The following is a 23,472-nucleotide window of genomic DNA, read 5'->3' on the forward strand; positions in this document are numbered from 1 at the left end:
GTTCATTACTGTGTAATGGCGATGGATCTTACTTTGAAGATCAATATTTCCCAGTTACTTCCATGCGTTGATTCGAAATAATTTGAGTTAAACGAGTCTATAATCAAGTTCTTTAGTTCTTTATGCTCTTGTACATACTGTAAAAGTGGGAGATAAATGAGAAACAAATAAATTCGGAATCTGACGGTCATTGACATATTACACCAGGTGTGTATTCGTTACATTTTGTACTACAGAAGAACCATGTATCGATCACTGTCAGTTTCACTGCAAAACGAGCTGTCACTATTCTGAGATCGTTTTGATCTATTTCTCCGTGGAGGTCTATCAAGGCGTTATGTTTTCACAGCATGGATCAGAGATGAGACGACCGCTCTGTGTGTGATTAGCCATGCCTTAAACGGCTGCTTCCTCGGTTGTTAGGCAACGGGAAACGCCTCTCTGACGCTGTAAGGTTTAGCATCACTGAGGAAGGGAAAGCAACAGGAAACAGGGACAATAACACCAACAACACACTCTCTAAGTTGAGAAGTTTATCAGGAAAACATGGCTGACACAGATCCAGTTTGTTTAGTAAGTTCATTTTTTATTGGGTAATATGTTTATTGGCTAACGTTAGCTAGCTAGACTTTTAAACTTGGATATGATTTATTTGATGAAGTTGCCTGCCAGTTGGTTAGTGTTAACTGTCTGGCTAGTTAGATATTTAACGTTAGCTAGTTGTGTCTAACAGGTTTATGTTGGAGGGTAAAACACAGCTTCTTACAATGATACTGTATCTATTACTGAAAGTAAGCTTTAATGTCTACTTTCATCCTCAGGCTTCACTGATTTACTTCATGGGTGAGAAGTTCTACAGGCAATCCATACACACAGCCGAGTACTACCTGAAGATGTACAACAAGGATCCTGTTCTGCTGTTTTTTAAAGGCTTTGGGATACTAATGGAAGGTACAACCGTATATTTGGACTCTTTTGTGTATTGACTCAACATTGTTGATGGCAGATTCTGTCATTTGACTGAGACTAGGCTATACACGAGAGGAGCATGATCACTACCGTTATGCATTATTCAATGGTAGGTCGAACCCAGGAGGCCATGAGAGAGCTGGAGCAGGTGAAGGACAAGCCGACTGTGGCCATATGTTCCAGCATGGCTCTTATCTGTGCACACAAGCAAAGTGACATGATTGGTGAGTGGGTGGATAGGCCTAGATTTAATGGTCTGTTCCAATAGGCTAATCTTCTAGTTGTCCTTAGCCTAAAAAAACCTCCCATCCTTTTGTTTGATATGAAATGGCAGAGTAGCAGGCTACGTGTTATGTAAAGTGTGTTTATCTCTTGTCTGCAGATCACGAGGCTGTGGCAGCCCTGGAGACCCACGTGAGGAATATCCGTAAGACGGCGGGAGAGAAGCCTCTGTTCTATGGAGCCCTGTTCCTGTGGCTGTTGGGCCACGTTGACAAGGCCAAAGACTACATTGACAAGATACTGAAGATATCCAAGTCCTCAAAAGAGGTCCGTACCCATGCATGACACCAGTATTATTCAGCTGTCATTTAGGCTCATATGAAGCTGTATAGTATGATTTCAAACATAGCACATGAAAATTCAGGTTTACTAAAGTGCATGACAAATCTATGAATGATATTTTCTGTAGTTCCAAAGTAATACCGTGCTTTGGTCAGTAGACATTGTGGTGAAAGTCTAGTTGTTTCTCTCGTTGCCAGGGGTCCATCCTGAAGGGCTGGGTGGATATGAACTCCGAGGATGCGTTTCAGAGGAACAACGCTATCTGCTACCTGGACGGAGGAGGGCAGCACTCCAGGGATGTGTTCGGCATGATGGGAAAGGTACCACAATGCACAGCAGCAGCTCTCCCTTTGGTTCACTGATTCTAAACTATTATTTTAAAAGTATTTGTTTGAGAGGCTACAGCTGTGATGGTTGGCTGTAGGCACAGCAGTCCAAGGAAAAGTTATCTAATATTTGTTGATAATTGAATTTAACCTGATGGTTTCTATTCCTTGTTTCACAGGCCAAGTACTTTATGAACCAGCATAACTTCACTGGATCCCAGCAGGTGGTGAATCAGATAGTGACCTCCCACTCAGACTTCCTCCCTGGTCTGATGCTGAAGATGAAGCTTTTCCTGGCTCTACAGGACTGGGAGCAGGCCCTGGATACAGCTGCTAGGTAACTAGGACTCCTGATCCCTAACCCTACGAGACTGGCTAGCTGTTGTTATACGTAGTTATAGTTATACTATATTGGTATACTGTAACTCAACCGTGAACCACTGTTCTTAGTGATGAATACATCGTTGTTATACAGTCCCTGTCAAAAGTTTGAACACCTACTCTTTCCAGGGGTTTTCTTTCTTTTTTCTATTTTCTACATTGTATAATAATTGTGAAGACATAAACTATGAAATAACAAATATGGAATCAGGTAGTAACCAAAAAAGTGTTAAACAAATCCAAATATTTTATTTGAGATACTTCAAAGTAATTACCCTTTGCCTAGATGAAAGCTTTTCACACTCTAGGCATTCTCTCAACCAGCTTCATGAGGTAGTCACCTGGAATGCATTTCAATTAGCAGGTGTGCCTTGTTAATTTGTGGAATTTTGTGTGAATTTTGTGCCTCCACAATCACCCAACCTCAACCCAATTGGGATGAGTTGGAGTGCAGAGTGAAGGAAAAGCAGCCGACAAGTGCTCAGCATATGTGGGAAATTTCGGAAAAGCATTCTAGGTGAAGTTGGTTGAGAGAATGCCAGGAGTGTGCAAAGCTTTCATCAAGGCAAAGGGTGGTTACTTTGAAGAATCTCAAATATAAAATATATTTTGATTTGTTTAATCACCCTGTCATCTCAGATTTTGAAATTATGCTTTACAGCCAAAGCAAGACAAGTGTTTGTGTAAGTTTATCCATAGCCTAGTATAGCATTATGTCCAGCTAGCAGCAGGAAGCTTGGTCACGAAAATCAGAAAAGCAATCAAATGAACCATTTACCTTTGATGATCTTCGGATGTTTTCACTGACGAGACTCCCAGTTAGACAGCAAATGTTCCTTTTGTTCCATAAATATTATTTTATACCCAAAATACCTCCTTTTGTTGGTCACGTTGTGTTGAGAAATCTACCGGAAATAGCGGCCACGGCAACGCCGAAAAAAAATCCAAATTATGTCCATAATATCGACAGAAACATGGCAAACGTTTTTTTATAATCAATCCTCAAGGTGTTTTTCAAATCTCTATTCGATAATATATCAACCGGGACAATTGGATTTTCAGTAGGAGCGATAGGAAAAATTACTACCTCTGTCTTTTACGCAAGAATCACTCTGAGAGCCCTCAGCTGGCCACTCACGCAATGTAGTCGTTTACGCTCATTCTTCAAAATAAAGGCCTGAAATTACGTCTAAAGGCTGTAGACACATTAGGGAAGCCACAGAAAAAGGAATCTGGTTGATATCCCTTTCAATGTGCAATAGGGATGCATAGAAAGGCAGGGGTTTCAGAATAAGAGTCAGTTCCTGATTGGATTTTTCTCAGGATTTCGCCTGCAATATCAGTTCTGTTATACTCACAGACAATATTTTTACAGTTTTGAAAACTTTAGAGTATTTTCTATCCTAAGCTGTCAATTATATGCATATTCTAGCATCTGGTCCTGAGAAATAGGCCGTTTACTTTGGGAACATTATTTTTCCAAAAATAAAAATAGTGCCCCCTAGTTTCAAGAGGTTAACACTTTTTTGGTTACTACATGATTCCATATGTGTTGTTTCATAGTTTTGATGTCTTCACTATTATTCTACAATGTAGAAAATAGTAAAAAATATAAAGACACACCCAGGAATAAATAGGTGTGTCCAAACTTTTGACTGGTACCGCATATTTTATTCAGGATTTTACAACAAGATGGGCGGAATCTGAACGCTATCCAAGTTCTCGCCATCCATACCATTGTGAGGGATGGGGATCTGGTCAAGGTGAGTTCAGGATATGGTGCTACATGCTGTAGTACAGTAGCACCGTATAACCAGACTGATGAATGCTGTAGCCAAACAGAATGGAAGCTGGCAACACTTCCTGGTGGTTGTACGAGACTGGTAATACAGTAGATACAATTTTATTTTTTGTCCAACCAGCTACTGTGGCAGGTACATTTAAAAATCTACCAGCCACTCAGATTTATTTACAAGTCAAATTATTTTTCTGACGCTAAAATTACACCAACCAAACACAAGGAAACCCGGATGAGCCTGCTTTGTAATGTTTCTAAAACAATAAAAGTAATGTGGCATAATTAAGTGATAAGGCCCGAGGAGGTGTGATATATGGCCAGTATACCACGGCTAAGGGCTGTTCTTATGCACGACACATTGCGGAGTGCCTGTACACAGCCCTTAGCCGTGGCATATATCACAAACCCCTGAGGTGCCTTGTTGCCATTATAAACTGATTACTAACGTAATTAGAGCAGTAAAAATAAATGTTTTGTCATAACCGTGGTATACGGTCTGATATACCACGGCTGTCAGCCAATCAGCACTCAGGGCTCGAACCACCCAGTTTATGTTTAATAAAAACATGTGTGACCCGAACCTTTTAACCAAAATATCACAGATGAGAAAAATGTTCACCTGCCCCTTTAATAAATCCTTTTAAAGATCCGACAATTTTTTTAATTTTCGCCTAAAATGACCCAAATCGAACTGCCTGCAGCTCAGGACCTGAAGCAAGGATATGCATATTCTTATTACCATTTGAAAGGAAACACTTTGAAGTGTGTGGAAATGTGAAATGAATGTAGGAGAATAAAACACATTAGATCTGGTAGAAGATAACACAAAGAAAAAACATGCTTTTTGTCCCATCATCTTTGAAATGCAAGAGAAAGGCCATAATGTATTATTCCATCCCAGGCGCAATTTACAATTTGGCCACTAGACGGCAGCAGTGTATGTGCAAAGTTTTAGACTGAACCAATGAACCATTGCATATCTGTTCAAAATGTTGTCTCAAGACTGCCCAAATGTGCCTAATTGGTTTATTAATACAGAACTGTGCACTCTCCCTAATCAATAGCATGGTATTCTTTCACTGTAATAGCTACTGTAAATTGTACAGTGCAGTTAGATTATCAAGAATTTAAGCTTTCTGCCCATATAAGATATGTCTATGTCCTGGGAAATGTGTTACTTACAACCTCAATCCCATTAGCCTACGTTAGCGAAATGTGTTACTTACAACCTCAATCCCATTAGCCTACGTTAGCGAAGTTTGTTACTTACAACCTCAATCCCATTAGCCTACGTTAGCGAAATTTGTTACTTACAACCTCAATCCCATTAGCCTACGTTAGCGAAATGTGTTACTTACAACCTCAATCCCATTAGCCTACGTTAGCGCAACCGTCCCGCGGGGGGAACAGCGAGGGGCAGGGCGTTACCGTGGTAGTGTGACTCGAGCCATGTTTGTGTCTGTGTGATTGGGTCTAGTAGAAGCGTGATCTTCTCTTCCCAAGTAGTGGAAACTCAAACATTAAAAAACACCCTAGCTTGTGAAAAAAGAAAAAGAAATAGCCAAGAAACAAGGACAAAGATTCAATTCAGTTTCACTTTCAAGTAAATTAGACCAAGTTGTATGCGTGTGAGCAGTGCTTCTTAAAATGAGTCTTTCACTTGTACTCAGCTCCCAGTCAGGCAGAGTTGTAGCGCGGGGTGGGGTAGTCTATACGATTCGTCGTTCTTTGACATTGTGCCATTTAATTTACCAGCTATGCAACAAAACGGCAGAAATACTTTGAAAACAGCTACTGCGGCATTTATTTTACTATACATGTGATCATACTCGACTTTTTATTCACAAATGTGAGTGAATCGCTTGGAGCCCTGACCAACCGCCAATGTGGCTGGTGTGAACCTTGGAGCCCTGACCCAACCGCCAACGTGGCTGGTGTGAACCTTGGAGCCCTGACCCAACCGCCAACGTGGCTGGTGTGAACCTTGGAGCCCTGACCAACCGCCAACGTGGCTGGTGTGAGCCTTGGAGCCCTGACCCAACCGCCAACGTGGCTGGTGTGAACCTTGGAGCCCTGACCCAACCGCCAACGTGGCTGGTGTGAACCTTGGAGCCCTGACCAACCGCCAACGTGGCTGGTGTGAACCTTGGAGCCCTGACCAACCGCCAACGTGGCTGGTGTGAACCTTGGAGCCCTGACCAACCGCCAACGTGGCTGGTGTGAACCTTGGAGCCCTGACCCAACCGCCAACGTGGCTGGTGTGAACCTTGGAGCCCTGACCCAACCGCCAACGTGGCTGGTGTGAACCTTGGAGCCCTGACCCAACCGCCAACGTGGCTGGTGTGAACCTTGGAGCCCTGACCAACCGCCAACGTGGCTGGTGTGAGCCTTGGAGCCCTGACCCAACCGCCAACGTGGCTGGTGTGAACCTTGGAGCCCTGACCCAACCGCCAACGTGGCTGGTGTGAACCTTGGAGCCCTGACCCAACCGCCAACGTGGCTGGTGTGAACCTTGGAGCCCTGACCAACCGCCAACGTGGCTGGTGTGAACCTTGGAGCCCTGACCCAACCGCCAACGTGGCTGGTGTGAACCTTGGAGCCCTGACCAACCGCCAACGTGGCTGGTGTGAACCTTGGAGCCCTGACCAACCGCCAACGTGGCTGGTGTGAACCTTGGAGCCCTGACCAACCGCCAACGTGGCTGGTGTGAACTTTGGAGCCCTGACCAACCGCCAACGTGGCTGGTGTGAACCTTGGAGCCCTGACCAACCGCCAACGTGGCTGGTGAAATATACATCTTATATGCCAATGCTAAATTCTGCCGTTTGGCAGATGTCAATATTAGGCGCTGATGGTTATGTTATGTTTGTAGGCCAAGGAACATCTGCAGGCCCTGGTTAGTGCAGCAGAGGTCTCAGAGCCATGCTCTCCCGGTCTCCACGTCAGTCTCACCCAGCCCATCAGCAGACTGGTAAGTATTTAGCTGAGTTTAGTGGGGTGGTATGTGATGCACCAGGGACGCCACTAGACATACAAATCAAATCAAATTTTATTTGTCACATACACATGGTTAGCAGATGTTAATGCGAGTGTAGCGAAATGCTTGTACTTCTAGTTCCGACAATGCATTAATAACCAACAAGTAATCTAACTAACAATTCCAAAACTACTGTCTTATACACACAAGTGTAAGGGGATAAAGAATATGTACATAAAGATATATGAATGAGTGATGGTACAGAGCGGCATAGGCAAGATACAGTAGATGGTATCGAGTACAGTATATACATATGAGATGAGTATGTAAACAAAGTGGCATAGTTAAAGTGGCTAGTGATACATGTATTATATAAAGATGCAGTAGATGATATAAATCAAATCAAATCAAATTCATTTATATAGCCCTTCGTACATCAGCTGATATCTCAAAGTGCTGTACAGAAACCCAGCCTAAAACCCCAAACAGCAAGCAATGCAGGTGTAGAAGCACGGTGGCTAGGAAAAACTCCCTAGAAAGGCCAAAACCTAGGAAGAAACCTAGAGAGGAACCAGGCTATGTGGGGTGGCCAGTCCTCTTCTGGCTGTGCCGGGTGGAGATTATAACAGAACATGGCCAAGATGTTCAAATGTTCATAAATGACCAGCATGGTCGTATAATAATAAGGCAGAACAGTTGAAACTGGAGCAGCAGCACGGTCAGGTGGACTGGGGACAGCAAGGAGTCATCATGTCAGGTAGTCCTGGGGCATGGTCCTACATGACTACAGTATATACGTATACATATGAGATGAATAATGTAGGGTATGTAAACATTATATTAGGTAGCATTGTTTAAAGTGGCTAGTGATATATTTTACATCATTTCCCATCAATTCCCATTATTCAAGTGGCTGGAGTTGAGTCAGTGTGTTGGCAGCAGCCACTCAATGTTAGTGGTGGCTGTTTAACAGTCTGATGGCCTTGAGATAGAAGCTGTTTTTCAGTCTCTCTGTCCCAGCTTTGATGCACCTGTACTGACCTCGCCTTCTGGATGATAGCGGGGTGAACAGGCAGTGGCTCAGGTGGTTGTTGTCCTTGATGATCTTTATGGCCTTCCTGTAACATCGGGTGGTGTAGGTCTCCTGGAGGGCAGGTAGTTTGCCCCCGGTGATGCGTTGTGCAGACCTCACTACCCTCTGGAGAGCCTTAACGGTTGTGGGCGGAGCAGTTGCCGTACCAGGCGGTGATACAGCCCGCCAGGATGCTCTCGATTGTGCATCTGTAGAAGTTTGTGAGTGCTTTTGGTGACAAGCCAAATTTCTTCAGCCTCCTGAGGTTGAAAAGGCGCTGCTGCACCTTCTTCACAATGCTGTCTGTGTGGGTGGACCAATTCAGTTTGTCTGTGATGTGTATGCCGAGGAACTTAAAACTTGCTTCCCTCTCCACTACTGTTCCATCGATGTGGATAGGTGGGTGTTCCCTCTGCTGTTTCCTGAAGTCCACAATCATCTCCTTAGTTTTGTTAACGTTGAGTGTGAGGTTATTTTCCTGACACCATACTCCGAGGGCCCTCACCTCCTCCCTGTAGGCCGTCTCGTCGTTGTTGGTAATCAAGCCTACCACTGTTGTGTTGTCCGCAAACATGATTATTGAGTTGGAGGCATGCATGGCCACGCAGTCGTGGGTGAACAGGGAGTACAGGAGAGGGCTCAGAACGCACCCTTGTGGGGCCTCAGTGTTGAGGATCAGCGGGGTGGAGATGTTGTTGCCTACCCTCACCACCTGGGGGCGGCCCGTCAGGAAGTCCAGTACCCAGTTGCACAGGGCGGGGTCGAGACCCAGGGTCTCGAGCTTGATGACGAGCTTTGAGGGTACTATGGTGTTAAATGCCGAGCTGTAGTCGATGAACAGCATTCTCACATAGGTATTCCTCTTGTCCAGGTGGGTTAGGGCAGTGTAGAGTGTGGTTGAGATTGCATCGTCTGTCGACCTTTTTGGGCGGTAAGCAAATTGGAGTGGGTCTAGGGTGTCAGGTAGGGTGGAGGTGATATGATCCTTGACTAGTCTCTCAAAGCACTTCATGATGACGGAAGTGAGTGCTACGGAGCGGTAGTCGTTTAGCTCAGTTACCTTAGCTTTCTTGGGAACAGGAACAATGGTGGCCCTCTTGAAGCATGTGGGAACAGCAGACTGGGATAGGGATTGATTGAAAATGTCCGTAAACACACCAGCAAGCTGGTCTGCGCATGCTCTGAGGTCGCGGCTGGGGATGCCGTCTGGGCCTGCAGCCTTGTGAGGGTTAACACGTTTAAATGTTTTACTCAACTCGGCTGCAGTGAAGGAGAGGCCGCATATGTTGGTTGCAGGCCGTGTCAGTGGCACTGTATTGTCCTCAAAGCGGGCAAAAAAGTTATTTAGTCTGCCTGGGAGCAAGACATCCTGGTCAGTGACGGGGCTGGTTTTCTTTTTGTAATCTGTGATTGACTGTAGACCCTGCCACATACCTCTTGTGTCTGAGCCGTTGAATTGAGATTCTACTTTGTCTCTATACTGACGCTTAGCTTGTTTGATTGCCTTGCGGAGGGAATAGCTACACTGTTTGTATTCGGTCATGTTTACGGTCACCTTGCCCTGATTAAAAGCAGTGGTTCGCGCTTTCAGTTTCACGCGAATTCTGGCATCAATCCACGGTTTCTGGTTTGGGAATGTTTTAATCATTGCTATGGGAACAACATCTTCAATGCACGTTCTAATGAACTCGCACACCGAATCAGCGTATTCGTCAATGTTGTTGTCTGACGCAATACGAAACATATCCCAGTCCACGTGATGGAAGCAGTCTTGGAGTGTGGAATCAGATTGGTCGGACCAGCATTGAACAGACCTCAGCATGGGAGCTTCTTGTTTTAGTTTCTGTCTGTAGGCAGGGATCAACAAAATGGAGTCGTGGTCAGCTTTTCCGAAAGGAGGGCGGGGCAGGGCCTTATATGCGTCGCGGAAGTTAGAATAGCAGTGATCCAAGGTTTTGCCAGCCCTGGTTGCGCAATCGATATGCTGATACAATTTAGGTCTTGTTTTCAGATTAGCCTTGTTAAAATCCCCAGCTACAATGAATGCAGCCTCAGGATGTATGGATTCCAGTTTGCAAAGAGTCAAATAAAGTTTGTTCAGAGCCATCGATGTGTCTGCTAGGGGGGGAATATATACGGCTGTGATTATAATCGAAGAGAATTCCCTTGGTAGATAATGTGGTCGACATTTGATTGTGAGGAATTCTAAATCAGGTGAACAGAAGGACTTGAGTTCCTGTATGCTTTTGTGACCACACCACGTCTCGTTAGCCATAAGGCATACGCCCCCGCCCCTCTTCTTACCAGAAAGAAGTTTGTTTCTGTTGGCGCGATGCGTGGAGAAACCAGCTGGCTGCACCGACTCCGATAGCGTCTCTCCAGTGAGCCATGTTTCCGTGAAGCAAAGAACGTTACAGTCTCTGATGTCCCTCTGGAATGCTACCCTTGCTCGGATTTCATCAACCTTGTTGTCAAGAGACTGGACATTGGCGAGAAGTATACTGGGGAGTGGTGCACGATGTGCCTTTCTCCGGAGTCTGACCAGAAGACCGCTACGTTTCCCTCTTTTACGAAGTCGTTTTTTTGGGTCGCCGGCTGGGATCCATTCCGTTGTCCTGGGTGAAAGGCAGAACACAGGATCCGCTTCGCGAAAGTCATATTCTTGGTCGTACTGATGGTGAGTTGACGCTGCTCTTATATTCAGTAGTTCTTCTCGACTGTATGTAATGAAACCTAAGATGACCTGGGGTACCAATGTAAGAAATAACACGTAAAAAAACAAAAAACTACAGAACATCTGGGGCTTAGCCCTGAAGACCTGGGGCTGACTGGGGGGGTTTAACCCTGAAGACCTGGGGCTGACAGGGGGGGTTTTGCCCTGAAGACCTGGGGCTGACTGGGGGGGGTTTGCAGAAACATAAGGCTGTGTTGCATATCTCCATACGCTGTGCTCTCCTGACGCCAAATAATCAACACTTCCTAATATTAATTCAATGGATTGTGTTCAGTAAACCCATGGAACATTTATATTAATATTATTTAATCTTTATTTACAGTTGAAGTCGGAAGTTTACATACATTTAGGTTGGAGTCATTAAAACTCATTTTTCAACCACTCCACAAATTTCTTGTTAACAAACTATAGTTTTGGTAAGTCGGTTAGGACATCTACTTTGTGCAAGACACAAGTAATTTTTCCAACAATTGTTTACAGACAGATTATTTCACTTATAATTCACTGTATCACAATTCCAGTGGGTCAGAAGTTTACATACACTAAGTTGACTGTCCCTTTAAACCGCTTGGAAAATTCCAGAAAATGATGTCATGGCTTTAGAAGATTCTGACAGGCTAATTGACATCATTTGAGTCAATTGGAGGTGTACCTGTGGATGTATTTCAAGGCCTACCTTCATACTCAGTGCCTTTTTGCTTGACATCATGGGAAAATCAAAGACCTCAGAAAATCTAATTGTAAACCTCCTGTCACGCCCTGGTCAAAGTATTTTGTGTTTATCTTTATGTATTTGGTCAGGCCAGGGTGTGGCATGGGGTTTTTGTAATTGTGGTGTGTTTGTCTTGGGGTTTTGGTGGTGGTATTGGGATTGTAGCTTAGTGGGTTATCTAGCAAAGTCTATGGCTGTCTGGAGTGGTTCTCAATCAGAGGCAGGTGCTTATCGTTGTCTCTGATTGGGAACCATATTTAGGCAGCCATATTCTTTGAGTTTGTCGTGGGTGATTGTCCTTAGTGTCTTACTTGTACTCTCTGTTAGTTTGCACTAGATAGGCTGTTTTCGGTTTTCATTACGTTTATTGTTTTGTAGTGTTTAGTGTTTAGTCGTGTTTACGTTTTGTTTAATAAATATGGATCGCAATCGACACGCTGCAGTTTGGTCCGACTCTCCTTCATCACCACTAGAAAACCGTAACAGAATCACCCACCACCAACGGACCAAGCAGCGTGTTAACAGGCAGGAACCACAGGAGAGGCAACAGAGGCAGCAGCAGCAGGAGCAGCAGCAGCTGCAGTGGGAGAGGCTGCACCACCTGGAGAAATGGACATGGGAGGAAGAACTGGACGGTAAAGGACCCTGGGCTCAGCCTGGAGAATATCGCCGCCCCAAGGAAGAACTGGAGGCGGCGAAAGCTGAGAGGCGCAGATATGAGGAGGCAGCACGGCGTAGCGGATGGAAGCCCCAAAAATTTCTTGGGGGGCTCAGGGAGAGTGTGGCAGAGTCAGGAGTCAGACCTGAGCCAACTCTCCCTGTTTATCGTGAGGAGCCAAGGAGGAGACCAGAACCAGAGACTGTGAAGGAGTTAATGGGGAAATTGGAGGAGAGAGAAATGAGGGAGTTGCTGTGTTGGTGCTTTTTGCATGGAATTCGCCCGACGGAACGTGTTGGGGATTTGATGGCACCTGGGTTAGCGCTCCATACTCGTCCTGAGGTGCGTGTTAGTCGGCTGGTGAAGTTGGTGCCAGCCTCACGCACCAGGCCTCCTGTGCACATCCCTAGCCTTGCACATCCTGTGCCAACACTGCTCTCAAGATCTCCAGTACGCCTTCACGGTCTAGCCCATCCTGTGCCACCTCCACACTCCAGTCCTCCGGTAGCAGCTCCCCGCACCAGGCTTCCTGTGCGTGTCCTCGATCCAGTACCACCAGTTCCAGCACCATGCACCAGGCCTTCAGTGTGCCTCGCCTGTTCAGCGCAGCCAGCGCTTTTCTCCTCTCCTGCGCTGCTGGAGTCTCCCGCCTGTTTAGCGCAGCCAGAGCCTTTCTCCTCTACAGCGCTGCCGGAGCCTCCCGCCTGTTTAGCGCAGCCAGAGCCTTTCTCCTCTCCTACGCTGCCGGAGTCTCCCGCCTGTTCAGCGCAGCCAGAGCTGCCAGCCTGCATGGAGAAGCCAGAGCTGCCAGCCTGCATGGAGCAGCCAGAGCTGTCAGTCTGCATGGAGCAGCCAGAGCTGTCAGTCTGCATGGAGCAGCCAGAGCTGTCAGTCTGCATGGAGCAGCCAGAGCTGTCAGTCTGCATGGAGCAGCCAGAGCTGTCAGTCTGCATGGAGCAGCCAGAGCTGCCAGTCTGCATGGAGCTGCCAGTCTGCAAGGAGCAGCCAGAGCTGTCAGTCTGCATGGAGCAGCCAGAGCTGTCAGTCTGCATGGAGCAGCCAGAGCAGCCAGAGCTGCCAGTCTGCATGAAGCTGTCAGTCTGCATGGAGCAGCCAGAGCTGTCAGTCTGCATGGAGCAGCCAGAGCAGCCAGTCTGCATGGAGCAGCCAGAGCTGCCAGTCTGCATGAAGCAGACAGAGCTGTCAGTCTGCATGGAGCAGCCAGACCTGCCAGTCTGCAAGGAGCTGTCAGTCTGCAAGGAGCTGCCAGTCTGCAAGGAGCTGCCAGTCTGCAAGGAGATGTCAGTCTGCAAGGAGCTGTCAGTCTGCAAGGAGCCGCCAGAGCTGCCAGTCTGCATGGAGCAGCCAGAGCTGCCAGTCTGCATGAAGCAGACAGAGCTGTCAGTCTGCATGGAGCAGCCAGAGCTGCCAGTCTGCAAGGAGCTGTCAGTCTGCAAGGAGCTGCCAGTCTGCAAGGAGCTGCCAGTCTGCAAGGAGATGTCAGTCTGCAAGGAGCTGTCAGTCTGCAAGGAGCCGCCAGTCTGCCCAGCGCCGCCAGTGCCGCCAGTCTGCCCAGCGTCACCAGTCTGCCCAGCATCGCCAGTCTGCCCAGCACCGCCAGTCTGCCCAGCGTCGCCAGTCTGCCCAGCGTCGCCAGTCTGCCCAGCGTCGCCAGTCTGCCCAGCGCCGCCAGTCTGCCCAGCGCCGCCAGTCTGCCCAGCGCCGCCAGTCTGCCCAGCGCCGCCAGTCTGCCCAGCGTCGCCAGTCTGTCAGGATCAGTTAGATCCGCCAGTCAGCCAGGATTCGCCAGTCTGCCAGGATCCACCAGTCAGCCAGGATCCACCAGTCTTCCAGGATCCGCCAGAAGTGCCAGTCAGCCAGGATCCGCCAGAAGTGCCAGTCGGCCAGGATCTGCCAGTAGTGCCAGTCGGCCAGGATCTGCCAGTCGGCCAGGATCTGCCAGGATCCGCCAGTCAGCCAGACTCTTCCAGATCTGCCAGTCAACCAGACTCTTCCAGATCTGCCAGTCAACCAGACTCTTCCAGATCTGCCAGTCAACCAGACTCGTCCAGATCTGCCAGTCAACCAGACTCTTCCAGATCTGCCAGTCAGCCAGGATCTTCCAGATCTGCCAGTCAGCCAGGATCTGCCAGTCAGCCAGGATCTGCTGAAACCACCAGCCAGCCAGGAGCTGGTAGATCTATCTACCTGCCTGAGCTTCCTCTCACTCCTGAGCTTCCTCTCACTCCTGAGCTTCCTCTCACTCCTGAGCTTCCTCTCACTCCTGAGCTTCCTCTCACTCCTGAGCTTTCTCTCACTCCTGAGCTTTCTCTCACTCCCGAGCTTCCCCTCAGTCCGAGCTGCCTCAGTCCCGAGCTGTCCTTCAGTCCCGATCTGCTCCTCAGTCCAGTGGGGTTCTGGGTGAGGACTACTAGGCCATGGTCGGCGGCGAGGGTGGACTATCCAGGGACGAAGGGAGAGGGGACTAAGACATTAAATGAGTGGGGTCCACGTCCCGCGCCGGAGCCGCCACCATGGACAGACGCCCACCCGGACCCTCCCTATTGTTTTGAGGTGCGTTCGGGAGTCCGCACCTTAGGGGGTTCTGTCACGCCCTGGTCAAAGTATTTTGTGTTTATCTTTATGTATTTGGTCAGGCCAGGGTGTGGCATGGGGTTTTTGTAATTGTGGTGTGTTTGTCTTGGGGTTTTGGTGGTGGTATTGGGATTGTAGCTTAGTGGGTTATCTAGCAAAGTCTATGGCTGTCTGGAGTGGTTCTCAATCAGAGGCAGGTGCTTATCGTTGTCTCTGATTGGGAACCATATTTAGGCAGCCATATTCTTTGAGTTTGTCGTGGGTGATTGTCCTTAGTGTCTTACTTGTACTCTCTGTTAGTTTGCACTAGATAGGCTGTTTTCGGTTTTCATTACGTTTATTGTTTTGTAGTGTTTAGTGTTTAGTCGTGTTTACGTTTTGTTTAATAAATATGGATCGCAATCGACACGCTGCAGTTTGGTCCGACTCTCCTTCATCACCACTAGAAAACCGTAACACCTCCACAAGTCTGGTTCATCCTTGGGAGGAATTTCCAAACGCCTGAAGGTACCATGTTCATCTGTACAAACAATAGTACGCAAGTATAAATATCATGGGACCACGCAGCCATCAAACCGCTCAGGAAGGAGACGCGTTCTGTCTCCTAGAGATGAACGTACTTTGGTGTGAAAAGTTCACATCAATCCCAGAACAACAGCAAAGGACCTTGTGAAGATGCTGGAGGAAACAGGTACAAAAGTATCTATATCCACAGTAAAACGAGTCCTTTATCAACATAATCTGAAAGGCCGCTCAGCAAGGAAGAAGCCACTGCTCCAAAACCTCCATAAAAAAGCCAGACTACAGTTTGCACATGGGGACAAAGATCGTACTTTTTGGAGAAATGTCCTCTGGTCTGATAAAACATGTGTGGGCAGAACTGAAAAAGTGTGTGTGAGCAAGGAGGCCTACAAACCTGATTCAGTTACACCAGCTCTGTCAGGAGGAATGGGCCAAAATTCACCCAATTTATTGTGGGAAGCTTGTGGAAGGCTCCTGAAATGTTTGACTCAAGTTAAACAATTTAAAGGCAATACACTAAATTAGGATTTGGTAGCATGTAAACTTCTGACCCACTGGATATGCGATGAAAGAAATAAAAGCTGAAATAAATCATTCTCTCTACTATTATTCTGACATTTCAAATTCTTAAAATAAATTGGTGATCCTAACTGACCTAAAACAGGGAATATTTACTAGGATTAAATGTCAGGAATTGTGAAAACTGATTTTAAATGTATTTGGCTAAGGTGTATGTTAACTTCAGACTTCAACTGTAACTAGGCAAGTCCGTTAAGAACAAATTCTTATTTACAATGATGGCCTGGCAAAAGGCCTCCTGCTGGGATTAAAAATATAAATATGGGACAAAACATACGTTATGACGAGACAACACTACATAAAGAGAGACCTAAGATAACACAGCATGGCAGCAACACAACATGGCAGCAACACAGCATGGCAGCAACACAACATGGTAGCAACACAGCATGGCAGCAACACAACATGGCAGCAACACAGCATGGCAGCAACACAGCATGGCAGCAACACAGCATGGCAGCAACACAGCATGGCAGCAACACAGCATGGCAGCAACACAACATGGCAGCAACACAACATGGCAGCAACACAACATGACAGCAACACAGCATGGCAGCAACACATGGCAGCAACACAACATGGTAGCAACACAACATGGCAGCAACACAACATGACAGCAACACAGCATGGCAGCAACACATGGCAGCAACACAACATGGCAGCAACACAAAACATGGTACAAACATTATTGGGCACAGACAACAGCACAAAGGGCAAGAATGTAGAGACAACAATACGTCATACAAAACAGCCACAACTGTCAGTAAGAGTGTCCATGATTGAGTCTGAATATAGAGATAAAACTGTCCAGTTGGAGTGTTTGTTGCAGCTCGTTCCAGTCGCTAGCTGCAGAGAACTGAAAAGAGGAGCGACCCAGGGATGTGTTTGCTTTGGGGACCTTTAACAGAATGTGACTGGCAGAACAGGTGTTGTATGTGGAGGATGAGGGCTGCAGTAGATATCTCAAATAGGGGGGAGTGAGGCCTAAGAGGGTTTTATAAATAAGCATCAACCAGTGCTTCTTGCAATGGGTATACAGAGATGACCAATTGACAGAGGAGTATAGAGTGCAGTGATGTTTCCTATAAGGAGCATTGGTGGCAAATCTGATGCCTGAACGGTAAAGAACATCTAGCCGCTCGAGAGCACCCTGAACTGCCGATCTATAAATTATGTCTCCGTAATCTAGCATGGGTAGGATGGTCATCTGAATCAGGGTTAGTTTGGCAGCTGGGGTGAAAGAGGAGTGATTACGATAGAGGAAACCAAGTCTAGATTTAACTTTAGCCTGCAGCTTTGATATGTGCTGAGAGAAGGACAGTGTACCGTCTAGCCATACTCCCAAGTACTTGTATGAGGTGACTACCTCAAGCTCTGCCTGCAGGGAGAAACTGCATGTTGTTGTGGGCTAACCTGTGGTTGGCTGGTGTGGGCTAACCTGTGGTTGGCTGGTGTGGGCTTGGTGTGGGCTAACCTGTGGTTGGCTGGTGTGGGCTAGCCTGTGTTTGGCTGGTGTGGGCTAGCCTGTGGTTGGCTGGTGTGGGCTAGCCTGTGTTTGGCTGGTGTGGGCTAGCCTGTGGTTGGCTGGTGTGGGCTAGCCTGTGTTTGGCTGGTGTGGGCTATCCTGTGTTTGGCTGGTACGGGCTAGCCCGTGTTTGGCTGGTGTGGGCTTGGTGCGGGCTAGCCTGTATTTGGCTGGTGTGGGCTTGGTGTGGGCTAAACCGTGTTTGGCTGGTGTGGGCTTGAGGTGGGCTTGGTGTGGGCTAGCCTGTTTTTGGCTGGTGTGGGCTTGGTGTGGGCTAGCCTGTTTTTGGCTGGTGTGGGCTTGGTGCGGGCTAGCCTGTTTTTGGCTGGTGTGGGCTAATCTGTGCCCACTTTTACCAGCGAATACCCACATGGATCCAAAGGGGTGATATCACTTATCACAGGTGCTGGATTAGAAAACATAATGTAGAACTAAAAGGTAGTTTGCTGAACCAAAGAACCTTCAGGGTTGTTTTAGCCAGCTGGGGGTCTCCCAGCCCAGTCCCTTGGCCTCTGTTTCAATGGAACCAGTTGTTTTAGCCAGCTGGGGGTCTCCCAGCCCAGTCCCTTGGCCTCTGTTTCCATGGAACCAGTTGTTTTAGCCAGCTGGGGGTCGGCCCAGCCCAGTCCCTTGGCCTCTGTTTTCATGGAACCAGTTGTTTTAGCCAGCTGGGGGGGTCTCCCAGCCCAGTCCCTTGGAGCACAACATTCTGGGTCTTTTTTGTATCAGGGTTTTTGTGTTAACACATGACTTCGGGGTGGGGGGGGGTAATAATATGTTGAGTATGTTCACATATTGAAGTACATCGGTATGTCAGCCTCCCAATACGACACATGAAATCTGCTGTTCCAGAGAGATCTATATATGACTACTGTCCCATTTGGATGTAGAACTATGACATCCTCTGTCTGTCTGTAGTGTGGAGGCAACCCAGAGATCCTTCAGCTGCTGACTCCATTTACAGAGAGGGCGTACTCTAAAGCCCCTGGGAATGCTGATGTGGCCAATGAGATGGGTTACCTTCTGTCCCTACAGAAGAAGACTAAGGAGGCCACCAGGTGGTACTCTACTGCTCTCGACATTGACACCAGCAGTGTCCCAGCCCTGGCAGGTAGGTGGGTTAGTGTCTACACATTCATACACACAGCTCTGCTGCTTTCCCAGTGTGTTGATGTGCATCTTCTTAGCTTTTTTAAAATGTGATAGCTCTGGTGAGTAATAACATGACATGTCCAAAAGTATGTGGACACCTGCTCGTCGAACATCTCATTCCAAAATCATGGGCATTAATATGGAGTTGGTCCCCCCTTTGCTGCTGTAACAGCCTCCACTCTTCTGGGAAGGCTTTAATATGGAGTTGGTCCCCCCTTTGCTGCTATAACAGCCTCCACTCTTCTGGGAAGGCTTTAATATGAAGTTGGTCCCCCCCTTTGCTGCTATAACAGCCTCCACTCTTCTGGGAAGGCTTTAATATGAAGTTGGTCCCCCCCTTTGCTGCTATAACAGCCTCCACTCTTCTGGGAAGGCTTTCCACTAGATGTTGGAACTAGAGGTCGGCCGATTATGATTTTTTTCAAAGCCGATGCCGATACCGATACCGATTATTGGGGGACCAAAAAAGCTGATACCGATTAATCGGCCGATTTTTTTTGACAAAATGTATTTGTAATAATGACAATTACAACAATACTGAATGAACACTTATTTTAACTTCATATAATACATCAATAAAATCTATTTAGCCTCAAAAAAATAATGAAACATGTTCAATTTGGTTTAAATAATGCAAAAACAAAGTGTTGGAGAAGAAAGTAAAAGTGCAATATGTGCCATGTAAAAAAGCTAACGTTTCAGTTCCTTGCTCAGAACATGAGAACATATGAAAGCTGGTGGTTCCTTTTAACATGAGTCTTCAATATTCCCAGGTAAAAAGTTTTAGGTTGTAGTTATTATAGGAATTATAGGACTATTTCTCTCTATACCATCTGTATTTCATTAACCTTTGACTATTGGATGTTCTTATAGGCACTTTAGTATTGCCAGTGTAACAGTATAGCTTCCGTCCCTCTCCTCGCTCCTCCCTGGGCTCGAACCAGGAACACAACGACAACAGCCACCATCGAAGCAGCGTTACCCATGCAGAGCAAGGGGAACAACTACTCCAAGACTCAGAGCGAGTGACGTTTGAAACGCTATTATCGCCCACCCCGCTAACTAGCTAGCCATTTCACTTCGGTTACACCAGCCTAATCTCGGGAGTTGATAGGCTTGAAGTCATAAACAGCTCAATGCTTGAATATTGCAAAGAGCTACTGACAAACACACGAAAGTGCTGTTTGAATGAATGCTTACGAGCCTGCTGCTGCCTTCCATCGCTCAGTCAGACTGCTCTACCAAATATCAAATCATAGACTTAATTATAACATAATAACACACAGAAATACGAGCCTTTGGTCATTGATATGGTCGAATCCGGGAAACTATAATTTCGAAAACAAAAAATGTATTCTTTCAGTGAAATACGGAACCGTTCCATATTTTATCTAACGGGTGGCATCCATAAGTCTAAATATTGCTGTTACATTGTACAACCTTCAATGTTATGTCATAATTATGTACAATTCTGGCAAATTAATTACGGTCTTTGTTAGAAATAAATGGACTTCACACAGTTCGCAACGAGCCAGGTGGCCCAAACTGCTGCATATATCCTGACTGCTTGCACGGAACGCAAGAGAAGTGACACAATTTCCCTAGTTATAAGAAATTAATGTTAGCAGGCAATATCAACTAAATATGCAGGTTTAAAAATATATACTTGTGTATTGATTTTAAAGAAAGGCATTGATGTTTGGTGCAACGACATTGCTAAATCATCACCCGTTTGTCGAAGTAGGATGTGATTCGATGAGAAATTAACAGGCACCGCATCGATTATATGCAACGCAGGACACGCTAGATAAACTAGTAATATCAACCATGTGTAGTTAACTAGTGATTATGTTACGAATTGATTGTTTTTTATAAGATAAGTTTAATGCTAGCTAGCAACTTACCTTGGCTTCTTGCTGCCCTCACGTAACAGGTGGTCAGCCTGCCATGCAGGCTCCTTGTGGAGTGCAATGTAAGGCAGGTGGTTATTCCTCCTTCACCAAACTTTACAGTTGGCACTATGCATTGGGGCAGGTAGTGTTTTCCTGGCATCCACCAAACCCAGATTTGTCCGTCGGAATGCCAGATGGTGAAGCGTGATTTATCACTCCAGAGAACGCATTTCCACTGCTCCAGAGTCCAATTGCGGCGAGCTTTACACCACTTAGGCTTGTTTTGCAGCTGCTCGGCCATGGAAACTCATTTCATGAAGCTCCCGACAAACAGTTATTGTGCTGACATTGTTTCCAGAGGCAGTTTAGAACTCGGCAGTGAGTGTTGCAACTGACGGCATGATTTTTACACATTGCGCATTTCAGCACTCGGCGGTCCCGTTCTGTGAGCTTGTGTGGCCTACCACTTCGCCAATGAGCCGTTGTTGCTCCTAGACATTTCCACTTCACAATAACAGCACTTACCTTTGACCGGAGGCAGCTCCAGTAGGGCATAAATTTGACTAACTGACTTGTTGGAAAGGTGGCATCCTATGACGGTGCCGGAATGTCACTGAGCTCTTCATTCCGGTCCATTCTACTGCCAATGTTTGTCTATGGAGGTTGCATGGCTGTGTGCTCGATTTTATACACCTGTCATCAACAAGTGTGGCTGAAATAGCGGAATCCACTAATTTGAAGTGGTGTCCACATACGTTTGTGTATATTTAGTGTATTTCCTATGCTTCTTAAGGCAATATCCTTGAACTTGCTGTATGTTGAGTGTTGTGGTGAGGCCACTGAGGTGTTTGTTTTTCTAGGACTGATCCGCTGCCAGCTGATGGACGGCCAGCTACAGGAAGCAGCCAATCAGCTGGAGTTCCTCAGAGAGATCCACCAGTCCATTGGCCAGTCAGCGGTATGACACGCAGCATTCTCCTGAGTGACCAATCACATTACACTGATCTATCACTGAGGTCACAAGGTCCCATAAATTGAACGAGGTTGGGGGGGTGTTGAGATTTTGTTCGATTAGGAACGTGGTAAGAAAAGTATAGTAAAGGGAACTGTATCTTCCCCTGTCTGTACTGTAGGAGCTGGTCCTTCTGCAGGCTCTCCTGGTCCACAAGAGAGGGGCGGGGCTAGCGGTGATGTCACCCTTACTGAAGGAGGCCACCGACCTTCACTTCCTGGACCTGCGAGGGCGACCAATGGGACCTGACTACTTCCACAGGCTCCAACCCGACTTTATTTTTCAAGTGGTCAACCTCTACCTTTCCTTTTTCCAGGTAAACCCTTAGACCCCTCAAATTCAACTCTGGACCTGGTAGCCAATTCCACTGCTTTTTAAAATTCTTCCGCTCTAATCAGGGACTGATTTAGACCTGGGACACCAGGTGGGTGATTCCCCTCTAATCGGGGACTGATTTAGACCTGGGACACCAGGTGGGTGATTCCCCTCTAATCGGGGACTGATTTAGACCTGGGACACCAGGTGGGTGATTCCCCTCTAATCGGGGACTGATTTAGACCTGGGACACCAGGTGGGTGATTCCCCTCTAATCGGGGACTGATTTAGACCTGGGACACCAGGTGGGTGATTCCTCTCTAATCAGGGACTGATTTAGACCTGGGACACCAGGTGGGTGATTCCCCTCTAATCAGGGCCTGATTTAGACCTGGGACACCAGGTGGGTGATTCCCCTCTAATCAGGGCCTGATTTAGACCTGGGACACCAGGTGGGTGATTCCCCTCTAATCGGGGACTGATTTAGACCTGGGACACCAGGTGGGTGATTCCCCTCTAATCGGGGACTGATTTAGACCTGGGACACCAGGTGGGTGATTCCCCTCTAATCAGGGACTGATTTAGACCTGGGACACCAGGTGGGTGATTCCTCTCTAATCAGGGACTGATTTAGACCTGGGACACCAGGTGGGTGATTCCCCTCTAATCAGGGACTGATTTAGACCTGGGACACCAGGTGGGTGATTCCCCTCTAATCGGGGACTGATTTAGACCTGGGACACCAGGTGGGTGATTCCCCTCTAATCAGGGACTGATTTAGACCTGGGACACCAGGTGGGTGATTCCCCTCTAATCAGGGCCTGATTTAGACCTGGGACACCAGGTGGGTGATTCCCCCTCTAATCAGGGCCTGATTTAGACCTGGGACACCAGGTGGGTGATTCCCCTCTAATCGGGGACTGATTTAGACCTGGGACACCAGGTGGGTGATTCCTCTCTAATCAGGGACTGATTTAGACCTGGGACACCAGGTGGGTGATTCCCCCTCTAATCAGGGCCTGATTTAGACCTGGGACACCAGGTGGGTGATTCCCCCTCTAATCAGGGCCTGATTTAGACCTGGGACACCAGGTGGGTGATTCCCCTCTAATCAGGGCCTGATTTAGACCTGGGACACCAGGTGGGTGATTCCCCTCTAATCAGGGCCTGATTTAGACCTGAGACACCAGGTGGGTGATTCCTCTCTAATCAGGGCCTGATTTAGACCTGGGACACCAGGTGGGTGATTCCTCTCTAATCAGGGCCTGATTTAGACCTGGGACACCAGGTGGGTGATTCCTCTCTAATCAGGGCCTGATTTAGACCTGGGACACCAGGTGGGTGATTCCTCTCTAATCAGGGCCTGATTTAGACCTGGGACACCAGGTGGGTGAAAATAATTATCAGGTAGAACAGAAAATCAGCTGTAATTCGTAGGTAGACGAGCAGTTCAGAGCGTTGGGCCAGTAACCAAAAGGTTGCTGGTTCAAATCCCTGGTTCCCTTGAGCAAGGATCAGGTTAATACCCCTGGTCTAGACAACATGGGTAATGGGGGATCAGTTAAATACCCCTGGTCTAGACAACATGGGTAATGTAGGATCAGTTAAATACCCCTGGTCTAGACAACATGGGTAATGTAGGATCAGTTTAATACCCTTGGTCTAGACAACATGGGTAATGTAGGATCA

At 47.1% G+C, this 23,472-nt stretch overlaps 1 protein-coding gene across 1 annotated transcript in view; it reads left to right on the top strand.

The window, feature by feature from the left end:
• The first annotated feature begins 449 nt into the window (after window positions 1-449).
• The window catches only part of LOC112227447 (tetratricopeptide repeat protein 21B), a 63,107-nt gene continuing 40,084 nt past the window's right edge, over window positions 450-23,472 (top strand). Inside the window, exons 1-11 of the mRNA XM_042308804.1 lie at window positions 450-573; window positions 822-951; window positions 1,083-1,193; window positions 1,352-1,518; window positions 1,731-1,853; window positions 2,039-2,196; window positions 3,919-4,003; window positions 6,911-7,009; window positions 18,331-18,523; window positions 21,317-21,414; window positions 21,590-21,784. Coding sequence (XP_042164738.1) covers window positions 547-573; window positions 822-951; window positions 1,083-1,193; window positions 1,352-1,518; window positions 1,731-1,853; window positions 2,039-2,196; window positions 3,919-4,003; window positions 6,911-7,009; window positions 18,331-18,523; window positions 21,317-21,414; window positions 21,590-21,784 — 1,386 coding nt within the window. The 5' untranslated portion in view covers window positions 450-546. The remainder of the gene's footprint in view (window positions 574-821; window positions 952-1,082; window positions 1,194-1,351; window positions 1,519-1,730; window positions 1,854-2,038; window positions 2,197-3,918; window positions 4,004-6,910; window positions 7,010-18,330; window positions 18,524-21,316; window positions 21,415-21,589; window positions 21,785-23,472) is intronic.

Source organism: Oncorhynchus tshawytscha, linkage group LG29 (genome assembly GCF_018296145.1).
Source record: "Oncorhynchus tshawytscha isolate Ot180627B linkage group LG29, Otsh_v2.0, whole genome shotgun sequence".
Lineage (NCBI taxonomy): Eukaryota > Metazoa > Chordata > Actinopteri > Salmoniformes > Salmonidae > Oncorhynchus > Oncorhynchus tshawytscha.